The sequence below is a fragment of the Kryptolebias marmoratus genome, linkage group LG2 (genome assembly GCF_001649575.2).
Source record: "Kryptolebias marmoratus isolate JLee-2015 linkage group LG2, ASM164957v2, whole genome shotgun sequence".
NCBI classification, from domain to species: domain Eukaryota; kingdom Metazoa; phylum Chordata; class Actinopteri; order Cyprinodontiformes; family Rivulidae; genus Kryptolebias; species Kryptolebias marmoratus.
This window is the reverse complement of record NC_051431.1, coordinates 15,775,987-15,788,974: the sequence shown is the minus strand read 5'-3', so window position 1 is coordinate 15,788,974 and position 12,988 is coordinate 15,775,987. Positions and strand designations below refer to the sequence as shown.

The following is a 12,988-nucleotide window of genomic DNA, read 5'->3' as shown; positions in this document are numbered from 1 at the left end:
CGCTGTGATTAATGTGGAACAGCCAGTTCTGCATGATTACAGCTTTAGAACCTACAGCTCAGATGGTTGTGTTAGGTCAAACCTCCCGATGAACGTGAATTTGTATGATATTAAGATTCAAGAGAGATAAATAAAAACATCTGTTTCTGGTCCTGTTTGAGCAATTGGTACATCTCCAGTTAACAGAAAAAAGGTAAAACTGACTCATAACTGAAAAGCAGGAAAGAATCTGTTGATAGATATAAAAGATTATCTTTAATATTCACTTTCACTTTACCACAAAATGTTCTTTGGCAAAGACAACTCTTTTTTTGTGTCTGTGCAGAGCCAAACCTTACAAAGTCACAACTGCAGAGATTCTTTTAAATTCTCACATTTATTAGAGCTGATCGTTTGACTCAGTAATTTTCCATTAAATGTTTATTTATTAGGTCTGTGTTTTTTAAAACATATATTAGCAATCAAATAATTTAAAATGTCACTCCTTCTCTAACACAACACACCAGTTTCCCTGGTCGTGATAGCTGCTCTTCACTTTGACTCGGGCCACCTGAGCACACAGCTGCTCCAGCTCTCCCTGCTCGAAGACGTGATAGTAGCGATGGAAGACAGGTGCTGGACTACAACCAGAAGTCTGGCCGGTGTCGGAGCTGTGTGTGGCTTCCCCGCTGTTTGGTCTCGACCCAGACAATACGCTCGAGTCAAAACCTGAATGGGCGTCAGGTCTGGAGCTTAACCCAGACGGTGATTCTTCTTCCTCTTGTGTTTTCCCTCCTTTCAGGTGCCAGGGAACCAAAAGATCCTGCGAATTAAAGGCTGTGCGGTTGGTGTGAACGCTAAGTTTGCTTTCAGCGACTCCGCTAGCATCTTGCAAGTTTTCAGTTGGGTTGCAGCCGTGGGTGCGGACACTTGGTACTTTATGAGGTTCCTGGGTCTCCTCTGATGAGTTCTCCACGGGGCTGCGGTCTCTGTTCTGACTCTTGTTGAGGTCTTTGAGGTATTTGGACCTCTGCTTGTTGTACTCTTGTTCAAAAGCCCAAACGTAGATGAGCGCCTGACCTCCAGGCTTCAGAAGTCTCACGAGCTCGCTCACCGCTTCCAGCCGACGTTTCTGTAACAAACAAACATTTAAACTAATCATCTCAGCAAATAAAGGTCCACAGAATAATCTCTGTGAACCAAACAAACTTGCTTTGGATTCATTTTTTGTTGAAAAACTAAAAGAAAAACACAAGTTGGATTGTTGTAGATATGTTGCCTTGTTTCTAACAATGTTGGTGCGTGTGGAGAAACGCTGCACTTTGTTTTGTGAAATGTGGTTTGTTTCAATAATAATAAGGATGTGACAGGTTGTAATAATCAAGAGGTGACTGACCAGCTGAAAAGATAGTCGCCACCCCTCCTTGCTGTCAGTTTTAGTGAGTATCGCCATTTGTAACATTGAAAAGAGCAGATATAAGCCATGCATTACCTGTCTATATTCACCTATATGAAACCAGATGGGTTAAACTAACAAAAATGCCAATTTTCCAAATTTAAAATTCTTTTAGGTTGTATTAATTTTGAATAATTGTCTGTTATTCTCCAAATATGGTACATTAGGTCAATTAATACATGATTACTGAGCATGTTACTGTGGCATAAATCAGGCAAATACTTTGAAGACAAATAAAAAGTTTCCTAATGTTTACAGTCCTAAATAGAGTTACAGATGACCCGTTTCCTTTCTAGGTTCTAGGTTACTTGTCTTAGTTCCTAAAACGGCTCCAGAAATCTTTGAAATGATTGTGCAACAAAACATTCTTGTCCAAGTGTTTCTCTGTGAGTCTATTGTGTTAAGATGTGATGCTATAATACAGATGTCATCTGTAATTATTGTGTGTGTGTGTGTGTGTGTGTGTGTGTTGTGCATACCCGTGTGGAAAAATGATGTATGACAGCGATAGAGATGCAGGCATCACAGGAGGCTGTTCGAAGCGGGACGCTGAGGGCATCCGAGACAAACGCATGGAAACCTCTCTGTGCGCAGATCTGGACAAGAGCGCTGCTGCGATCACATCCCACCTGAGATCAGACAAACACGAGGAGAGCTGATGGATGCTGAGCTTGAACATGCGAAGAAAAATTAAAACAAAAAAACTGGGAAAGGAGGACATACAAAAGACAGATGTTAAAATAATAGATTAGGTGTAGAAAATTAGAAAATAAGGGAAAATATGTGAAAGAAACGTACATATGTATGAAGAAAAGACAAAACTACAACAATAATAAAAAAAAAAAGAGTTGTAATTTATTTAACAGCGTTAAACGGCAGCGGAAGCAACAGAGGTGGAGGAGCGGGACACGGAGAGGAAAGGGGATTAACGAGCAGAAGAACAGAAATCCGGGTGAGGGGCAAATTGGAAAAAAAAAGCTGAATAAATCTCAGAAAACTGGCGTGTGACCCGCATAATCACAGTGTACTCAGAGATGATTTATCACAGCCACGGTCTGAGTCAGGATAAGCTGCTTACACGCATCTCCAAAATCCCAAACAGGAACATCCCGTTGCGCATACATAAACGGAAAATTGGGATATTACCATGGAAACGGAGCAAAAGCAAACAATGGCATCCAGCAGAAACCAGCAGGAGGACACGGATCTCGCTTTTCCGTGCGTTACTAACTGATCCCTGAGTGTTCCCAATCGGACCCACAGGAAGCAAACCGCAGCATGAAGGCGTTCAGAGCTCAGAGGATGTGTTGGGAGTGACCCTCAGCTACTACCACGCCGATCAGCCGTTGTTATTCGACGACACTCACCGCGACCAGCTGCGGGTTCACGCCCAGGTACTTCCCGTTTCCGCAGCCCACGTCAGCCAGCACGCTGCCGGGTGCGAGTGAGGACAGGAAGCGGCAGACATGAGGCCAGGGGGTGTGGCGCGTGCTGCTGAAGTGGGAGGCGATGGCGTCGTACACCCGGTGCACGTACTCCTCCTCCAAGCGTGCCGCGTCGGCATGGCAACGGGGAAGGGATGGGGGAGACGGGGGAGAGGCCGAGGCTGTTCTCTGACTGTCGCAGGCGGAGGGGAAGGCTGGGGGTGACAACAGGGGCAGACATTCAGCTGGAGATATGACGAATAAAAACTTCACCAAGCAAAATTAGTAAGCGCTGTTTGCACACTTCAATAAAATTCCATAAATGTTCTCAAATTATGTTCTATTTTCTCAAAGAGATGATAATCAGCTGCGCCATATGTGTCAGTCCACCCAGCCTGCATTATTTAAAAACAAATCTGCACAATCTGATCCAGGAACTAGTTGCAGCCAGGCTCAAAGGAGCTGATGACAGCAGTGCTTCAGACATCCCTCACAGCATGTAGAGTCACGGAGAAGCCGTTCCTGGTTCGCTCAGTATGAAACCAGAGATCCTGAGTTCAACTCCCACATAAGCCACGATTACTGTTACTACTGTGGCTCGGTGGTTAGAGCAGCTGTTCTTCAATGAGAGAGTTGGAGGTTCAATTCCTGGCAGAAGTTACACGTTGACGTGTCCTTAGGCAAGACACTGAACCCCTCACTGCCTCTGATGCGTGCCCCATTGGTGAGTAAATGGAGGTTAAAGCACTGATTAGTCTCTATAAAATGATTTAGTCAGATTAGGTTTGTAGAGATTCGGTAGAGTGTGTGTGAATGTGTGTGTGTTTGGGTAAATGAGGGCACAGATTGTGTTGTAAAGCGCTCTGAGTGGCCTGGTTGGCTAGAGAGGCGCTATATAAGTACAGTCCATTTATTTTTGCCAATCATGGCTGAACGCAAAAGCCCATTCAAAGTCAAAACAAAACAAAAGTGACGTCGTTATCCCAGCTAATAAAACAAACAAAACTTTTCACTTTTAACCATATTATGGGAGCTTTTAGCCTCGACGGATTTTAGACAAAGTTTAACCAAGTTTACTCTGATAATATCAGTATTGCAGAATATTTAACGTCCTTACCACAGCAGCAGGGTTCGTGTCTGATCTTGCGGAAAGTAAAAGAAGTGCGGGTGCCCCTCTTGCTCAGAGTGAGGCCGCTCTGGGTCCCGAAGTCAGGCGAGGTGTGAGACGGTGGCTCGCACGCTGGCACCAAGTCAAACTTCCGAGGCGTAATCCTGACAGAGAACGAGAAGCAGCCGTGAGAGTCGATAACCAGCAGGGGCACTAAAGGCAGCAGCAGTCGGACACGTGGTCCAGCTCACCTGTGCATCCAGAGGTATCTGCTCTCTGCCTTCATCACCAGCAGGCTCCGGCCTGGCAGCGTCACAGCAACAACGCGACCGTCCGGGTGACGGAACTCCATCACCGTCTGCAACAAGAAGCACAAACACGCAGCGAGAACACTTGACACCTGTTTACAACGAAAACTGGCACGGTTACGAACAATTAACGTCTTACCTGGTGTGGATAGATCTGTATTTAGAGCTAACAGCTAGACCAAGTGGAGTCAGGACCAAAGAGGACTGTCTTAAAGCTGCTGGCTCATTAATCCTGTTAGAATTAAATTTCTCCAAACTGTGGACGTATGAAGAGCTACTTACAACAGGTAAGATATTAACTGTTCATAACTTTTCCTTAGAACCCCACTTCAAAAGATCTGAACTGTACTTTAAAAGGGTTTACCACCAGTGACGTTGTTATTTCAGAGAATAAAATAATACTTTAAATTAATCTGAAACACATAAACTTGCACCAAGTTGGCGTTCTGTTCGAACCTTTTTTCACAGCTGTATAATTGCTGTCAATTAAAATTATTAACCGTTAGTGGCATGGTTTTGCGCCTCCTTTACTGCTTTATTTCCCAAAGGGACATTATGTAATTTTATCTAATTTTGCTCCCCTCCTCTCGTTTCATTTGAGAGGGGCTGGGTTACTAAAGACGAATGCTAGAACACCAGCCGATGTTTCAAAAGGATAGTTTAGTGAGTAAAATAATCATTTTACTGCATTTATGTATCTCTTTTGAAAACACACAATCTCACTCCTTAAATGAGTGAAGACTGTGAGGTAGGATAACAGACTCAGGTATGTATCAGACTGAATATTGAATTAATTATCATTATTTGATGATCTCCATCCAGAATTACAGCGTATTTTTCTCGACTGAAGAGCTCAAGGCTTCAAACTGCCATTAATAAGTCAGCGTGATGTGTGCCTGTCGAGGCATCTCCACCTCCAGCCGGGCTTTCTGATCCTAATGTTTCCCCACAGCACCAAGCAGCTCGGCGCTCTGCAGGGAAATTACATCCACACTGTTTCAGACTGCATCCCTCAGACTTCTGACAGCAGGAAAATTGGATTGTCTGAAGTGGAGGCGTGTGTGTGAGGGAGGCATGGAGGGGGGGGCTTGGGTTTGTGTTTTTATTGTGATCAGATATTTCCCTCAGACCACAAGTGAACTCGTCTCGTCTTTCAGACACACACACAGGAGACAAGTCTACAGCTCCCAACGGAGGAATATCAGCCAATCAATGAAAGCGATGGAATGTGTCGAAATCGATGGTGATGCTGGCAGCTACGAGACGATTCATCTCTCTCCTCATCTCTCTCACAGCACACCCCCCCCCCTACACACACACAAACAGGTTCCTCAGTTATCGTCTTTGTAAAGACATTCATTGAGACAATATTCATTCCTCTAACTGTAACACGCCTATACAGTGTTTCTACTTTTAGCTCTCGTTGCCTCAAATGATCCTGTGGAAGCTCGTCAGAAAACGGACGCCTACTGAATGAAATATTTGTTTTTTTCAGCTATTTTCTTGATTTTGAAAAAGATTAAAAAGATGGGCATAAAGCTACATTTTAACAGGTTGGTTGTCCGCAAATAGTTCAACCCAGTTCTGTGTGAAAAGCTTTTATATGACGATAAACTGTATAGAAAATAAAAAAGTGTTTGTAGTTTAAAAAAATTAATCCAATATAAAATTGCCGTATATATATCCTTTCTCATGTTCTCTCTGGCATCAGTAAATATTTACTGCTGGCTGCCATGAAGTGGCCTTTTATGCAGCTGCCTGTGTCTGTGTGTTTGTCTCGTAGCAAATTATCCCACAAACAGATTTTACTGAAACTCCTTGAAAATAATCACTGCATATAACATCTACAACTGCTTAACCTTCTTAGTCAACCTGATCCAAGATGGCTGCCACAGCTAATCAACCTTAGCAAACACAGAAATGCCTACAACTCAGTCAATCTGACAGATACTGAGCTCAAATTCGCTGTTGGCGGCTGAAATGTTTTGCCGTGAACAAATTTTCAATTCAACCAGAAATGTGAAGCAAAAAGAAAAATATTTTGTTTTGCAGTTGATTATAGCTTTTGGAGAGAAATGGAATACGTGTTTTATGTTTACTGATGTGTAACAGAGCTTAAAGTTGTGAATATTCTGATTACCACCAGCTCTATTCACATGTGAACTATTATAAATACTTTCGAACAAATAAAAAGTTTCGAATTTCCTTGAAACGATGCATATCGCCTGCCGCCGTGCACGCCAAAGTTTAAAACACAGGTTTTGGGTTAATTCTTAGTCCTCAGAGTATGTGATTGGGGTGACTCTCAGCTACTACCACACTATATTTTAGCTCAATATCTGTAAAATCAGCTGAAGTGTAGCCATTTTTGTCTTTTCTGAAAGCAATTATCTGTAGAGGCCGTCTTGAATCAAGAAGACTCCAGAAGAGTAAATGTACATTTAGTGAGAACTTTCTTAGGATTTCCTTAAAATGTGCAGTGGCTCATCAGATGTTGTTACCAAAACACACACACACACACACACACACACAGTAAACAAATGTAACTGCAGTCAATAAATCTTTCTTTGGGAGCAATAAAATCACTTTGAAATAGTGTTCTCTGGTTTATTCCCGATCACCTTATCAGAGGTTCAAATTTCTGCTGAAAATGATCAAGGACAAGCACTGAGCTGCACACACACACACACACACACACACACGAGCGCACCGTCTGTCTCTCTGTTTGTGTTACAGATGCCACAACAGATGACAGCTGATTGCTAACAGACCAGCTCCAACTCCTCAGACAAGCAGGGACAGATGGAGGTTCCTGTGGCGCAATCGGCTCAGAGGGTTCCAAAACCTACGACCCCCCGCTCCAGCTCGCGACACCTGGGCCAGCCGAGGACGTGAAAACGCCTGACGCCAGCGGGAAAGTCTCTGCTACGTCCGTTTCTGTTTACCCAAAAGTTTCCCGACGTTTCCAAGTGGTGAAAGGAAGCCGGGATTGGACAGGATGCCACAGTGAGCAAGAAAGTATGACAGTGTGTCAGAAGAAAAGAAGTTACAAAATGTTCTTAGTAAAATCACAAGGACACGAGATCCAAACACACACACACACAAACACTACCAGCAGCACCGTGAGGCAGATGAATCACAGGTCGATGAGGTGCTGCTTCATTCATTTCATCCAGCGACAAAACTGGCAGGATCACACTATTTATTTACCCTCTTAGACAAAACGTGACACTTACAGAGAACATCTGGCTCATTTAGACTCTTTCAATGCACACACTTTTGTTCCAATTATTGATTTATTTATTTTTTACACAAAAAGGTGCTGAAGTGAGTTGAATAGCTGGATCTATGTGAATGTTTAAAACACAAAAGCTGCATTGATTTCTTTTTTTTTTTACCTTTGCCCCCAGACTCAAGGACAGGATGGTGTCCTCAAAGGCGGAGTGAGTGTCAACGTGAGGGGGAATACCTGGAAAACATTACGAACACAAACACAAGATCAAAACCCTCAAACCTGAGCTAAACCAGGTCACTTATAATCTAAAAATGATGCGTTGACACAAGTTAGGGGGCAAATTATTTAAAGGCGAGCTCTAAAACAGTTGCCAGAACTGTGTTAATAATGGTTCTGCTGCCACCTTGTGGTAGAACAAAGTAAAACCGTCAGAGCTTCTTTATTACCAAGATAAACACTGATACAAAAAAAGGCCTGAAAATCAAATCTATATTTAGGTGTTTTGTCTCCAATGTGACACATCTGCTTACCTCCACTTTATCAGATATCTACACTACTAAAAGCTGGATATTTTTATGTTTCGTTGCTTTCTACATCTGTTTTAGAGTGTTGCAGAACATAAAACGCTGCAGGGCCAGAATCTATAAGAATAAATAATACATTTTTATACCATTTTAAACTTACAAGCTTCTGAGACTTAATTCAAAACATAGTGGTCTTGAAAAAGTTTATTTTTCCTTAATATAAATATATATTTTTAAGATACTTGAAATTAAGTAATCGTAAATAAATTGTCTGTTTTCTAACAAACAGATTTGAGAATCATTTTGGAGTCTATGTAAAACCAATAACATTAAGCTGTCTGAAAAAGAGGAAATTACATCAGATCAGTAAGGAATAAATTAAAAAAAATATAAATAAATAAATATTATAAAATAAAATATTATATTACATTTTAAAAAAGGAGACATTGTTCAAATTAAAATTTCAATAAATAAAAATAAGAAAAGTTTGAAAAGGGATGATCAATAAAAGTAACAACTGTAAAGATTTTTATATTGTTGGAGGCTCGTTCTGTCAGTCGTAAGTGTAACACCGAATGTGTGTGTGCTGCAGATAATGGCCGACGCTGCGTTCAAACTGTCAATTCATTCACGGTATAGCGAGTCAGCTGTTTTGTAGCGCTGTTTGAAATTTTAACTGCAGTTTTTCATTCACTGCGTAGTGCTCTACAAGCTCGTCGTGTGATCTGGTAAAAGCAGAGCGCAGGAGAGGGAACGAGACCATAACGCAGTGCAGCTTGAGCCGACACGGCAGCCTAATCCAGTCTGACGCTAACGTCCGCAGCTCAGAACTGTGAAGTCAAAACCTGTTCAAAATGTAAAGTGTCTCATCTCCTCCTAAGTCTGAGCTGCGGGGCTCATGAAATATGCTGCAGGTGATATTATTACATAGTTTTAGTTTGAGTGTCCATTACTTCAGATTCAGGCCTTTACTCCAGCATATCTTACTGGTGTTTATTTATGAAACAGATGAATGAGAATACTCAGAGCATAATTATGAATTAAGCTGCTTTCAAACAGTGTTCGAAATGCAGAAAAACTCCATTCCTTATTTATTCTCCTACTGCAGATAGTGACCATGATGTAGTGAGTGAATGAGTGAACATTTCAAACACAGCCCATGTTTGGTCATCACACGTCAGCCAAACTTTTTGGGCACATAAAATAAAGACATTTAATTATGTTTTTTAGTACTAGTGTGTTAACTGTGTAATATATGTTGATGTCTGTGAGGGATGAAGTCAGACAGACAGAAACTCACCCTGACCCGACTCGTACTGGTTAACAGTCAGCTGATCCGGCACGATGCTGATGTGTCCGTCCTTCAAACATCGCTCCAAAACAGGCACACACTCCTCAGGAAGACCTGAACACAAACACACACCACTGTTAACTTTTATTATAACACCTATTTAACAACATTCAGCGGTTTGTTAGCTTCAGCGATACATGTGTGAAAAGATGCAACAAACACCACAGAACCCTAGAAATTCATAAACTTCATCATCAAGTAAAAGCTTCACACCGATGCTTTAAATTAGATTTAACCCTGAGAATCCTGAGATTACAGGAAGGGATATGAAGGTGAAAGTAATGAGGCTTACCTGCAGGTAACGGCTTGTCCTTGTCCACGTTGTTGTTGTCGTAGCGAAACTCAAAGCCGTAGTGTTTGACTCTTCTGTGCTTCAAAGCTTTTTGAGCTATGAAAGTTTCACAAGTAGAGAAAAAGTTATTACCATTTGAACTGAAACTAACATAAAATGGTTCCTCAGAATAAACTAAAACACGTTCTCTGATCTTGTGAGTTTGAAGATTTTCTATTAGAAATTCCCCTTTTTTTAAGAGAAGTGTAAAACTCTGATTTGGAAGACTTAATTTTAAAAGACTATTTTACCTAAATCAACAACAAAAGATCACCGGCTTAACAACTAACCCAAAGAACCTAATAAATCCTGCCAGACTACACCTGTAACATCTTCATCAGTGGACGACCAGTCGACGGCGGCGAGCAGCTGAGCCTCTTCCTCCGGAGACACAAAATCCTCCACCAACACTAATCCGTCTGGCAAAGAGAACGATGCTTCCTCCTGATGCTTTACTGAACACAAACACATGCAACACATAGACGATGGTTGTACAGCTCTTCAAAAATAATTTGTAGATACGCGAGTGTTAATTTCTAAAGGTCAGTACCCGAGTCGACATAACTGAGGTAGAGCGTGACGCTGCTCTCTCCACACTGCAACTTCTGCCCGTTCAGCACGGTGTGAGCTTTCCGAGCACCGGCTTCAGATCTGGAAAGAGAATGACGGTTAAAAACTCGGAGTATGATGAGGGTGTTCGCGTCTAACAAGGTGTCCTGCGGTTCAAACGGGGCATCGCTGCCTCTGCTGCAGCCGACCCCCTTTTATTTCCACAGACCCTGATGGCTGCGAACAGACAGCCGCGCTAACACAAGGTCAGCATGCAAAAACATCTAAAGTCTCATCCCAAGGAAGGATCCTCCCAGAGACAGATATGACGCTGAGAAGCTCCACTGACAAACCCCAATACAAGTCAACAATGACTAAACCGCACCGCGCTTCTCTCTGCTGCAAAAAGACAAGCAACTTTGTAGTGCAGAAAACTAAAAGGCGACCTTTTCATATGCTTTTTTTTAAAGAATAGTCTGGCATATGTATGATACCTGCAAAATCACCCGTAAAAAAGCGGACCTTTTTATTGCAATAAAGTCACTTTTGTTGTGTATGCAGAGAATCCCATGGTATGGTATATATATATGCTCCTGTTTTAACTCCGAAACTAACCAATAATTCAGGAAGCATAAAGGTACAACCAACAGGAAAAACAACATTTCAGATAAGCAGGGTTGTCTTGTCGTGGTGAGGGGAAGGAACTCCAATATTTGTCCAGTTTTGTGTGTTTATACCTCAAAACAACTGCTCATGTGAAGTTTTTTTATAAAAAAAAATTGTAGAATTTCATATTGTTTTTTTGCATAAATGATGCTGACAGTGTGAACTGAATTGCCTTTCTTGCACAGCTTCCTTATAGTCCAACTTGTGGTGTAAAGCATGCGTTTGCTGGCAGAGCAGTCCTTCCTGGGTCAGTAAAGTACTAACTTGTACCTGTACCTGTACGTGACGAAAGCGTAGGGCTTGTGGGGAGGCATAACCAGGCTCTCCAGTTCTCCCATCTCTTTCAGGGCTGCAGCGAGGTCCTCGCGACTGACACCGTTTCCCAGCCCACCGTTGGCCACCACCAGACTCTGCGGATGGGACACAAAGAGTTTTAGGGAACCAATCAATAGATCCTAGAATCCCAGAATAAAATAACACGAAAGTTTCATTGGACACTAAAACTACACACACGTGTTTCTATGCTTTCGTACAAAATTATGGTTAGTTTTACAAAATTAAAACAAATGTAATTTCACACTTTCACATTTCTATAGGTTAATCATAGTTTACAAAAACCTGATTCTCTTTTTTAGACGCTACTAGATCATTCAATAAGATTAAAATGTCCTACAGTACCCCATTTATACAATTTCTTGTGAATGTTCACTTTATTTGCGTTTATTGTCCTTTACAAATAGACCCTGATAGTTTATTGTTTTTATTTTACTATATCACTTTTATGCGTATAAATCTCTGTTACTAAGTGAAAATGTGTTTAATTGTCGGACACAGTTTGTTTATTTTAGCTAACTTCCTGCCGTATTTACGTCGTATTTTAACGCTGTTTCCGGTTTACCTTAGTAGGCTGCGGTGTTGTACTGATGCCTTCATGCTTTAATAAAGTGTGGCTGGCTTTGAGCTGTTTTCTCAACACTTTCTTCTCATCTTTACCCTTTCTGACGGTCTTCACGTTACTTTCCATGGTGTTGGTTCGTCTCCTTAAATGGTCCGGCTACAACACGCGCCGAGAAACTATGGTTCCGAGGCGACGAAACGACTCCAAAACTCATTTCTGCCCCTTTTCCTTCTCTAAGTAAAATTCGTCCAGAGCCCTAAAACCTAACTTCAAATTAAAATGAAGATAGCGCAACTTATTATTAAGTTTGAGATTAAAAAAAAAAACTACGTACAAAAACTAGCTTGGTACATAATGAATTAAAAGAAATATAATACACCTTTAACTTTAGATGGTACACATAAGAAAAGACCAGCTGTTAAAAAGAATGAGAAAAGAAAAGTTTTCTACATACACCTAATAAAATGTATACACTATACCATGCAAGCCTTCATAAGTCCTTCCTATAATTGTGGACAATTCACAAGTATCCCTTTTTGAAGTAATAAAGTCTTTATTTGTGTCTTAATAGATGTTTGAGTGAACATTAAAATTAGGACAGTTTGTTGAGTAGTTAATTGCGACTTACTGGATTTCCTTCAACAAAGACAGAGACCTTCATTTACATCAGCTTTTATTAAACTTTTATCATTATTCTCAGAAAAAGTTGTTGTATTTTTGAAGAATGATGCATTAGTATGGTCACTTGAAACAATCGGTGATATATGTTCAGAACTGCATTTTCTGTTTTATTTTGTCAAACCTTGAAAGCCATCTTGACTCCATCCAGCAAGTTATTCAGATGTAGATGTGCGTACAGTGATTCCTTTCCAAAAAAGTTTTAATCAAAATTTGTTAAGTTCATGAGATATTTTGGTAACAGACAGACACACACACAGACATGGGCATTAACACTACTGCCTTTTGGTCATAATTAAGAAAGAAGAAAAATAAGAAAAATGCAATGACCACAAAGATGAAGCAGAATAAATTGTATGTGTGCAGTTTATGGTTGTTAAACGTGTTGTTTCACTCTGTCAAAAAAGGAAGGGTGCCAGTTCTGCTGCCTTTATCCTCTTTTTGTTTAACTGACCAAAGTCGAATTTGCCAGTAAATAAGA

The 12,988-nt window shown here is 41.1% G+C and overlaps 1 protein-coding gene across 1 annotated transcript; it reads right to left on the bottom strand.

The window, feature by feature from the left end:
• Window positions 1–235: 235 nt before the first annotated feature.
• alkbh8 (alkB homolog 8, tRNA methyltransferase) lies at window positions 236–11,993 on the bottom strand. Its single transcript, XM_017431029.3, has 12 exons — window positions 11,830–11,993; window positions 11,208–11,341; window positions 10,267–10,367; window positions 10,040–10,171; window positions 9,678–9,773; window positions 9,335–9,439; window positions 7,674–7,744; window positions 4,219–4,325; window positions 3,977–4,131; window positions 2,803–3,074; window positions 1,915–2,064; window positions 236–1,111 (listed from the first exon to the last, which is right to left on the bottom strand). Exons 1-12 carry the CDS (start codon window positions 11,953–11,955, stop codon window positions 479–481), a joined length of 2,082 nt encoding a protein of 693 aa, XP_017286518.1. The 5' UTR covers window positions 11,956–11,993; the 3' UTR covers window positions 236–478.
• Between the last annotated feature and the right edge of the window lie 995 nt (window positions 11,994–12,988).

Coding starts and splice junctions, on each gene's coding strand:
- alkbh8 (XM_017431029.3), bottom strand. CDS start 11,955: ATGGAAAGTAACGTGAAGACCGTCAGAAAGGGTAAAGATGAGAAGAAA. Junction 4,132..4,218: donor AGATACCTCTGGATGCACAG/GTGAGCTGGACC, acceptor GTTCTCTGTCAG/GATTACGCCTCGGAAGTTTG. Junction 3,075..3,976: donor ACACGAACCCTGCTGCTGTG/GTAAGGACGTTA, acceptor TGTCACCCCCAG/CCTTCCCCTCCGCCTGCGAC.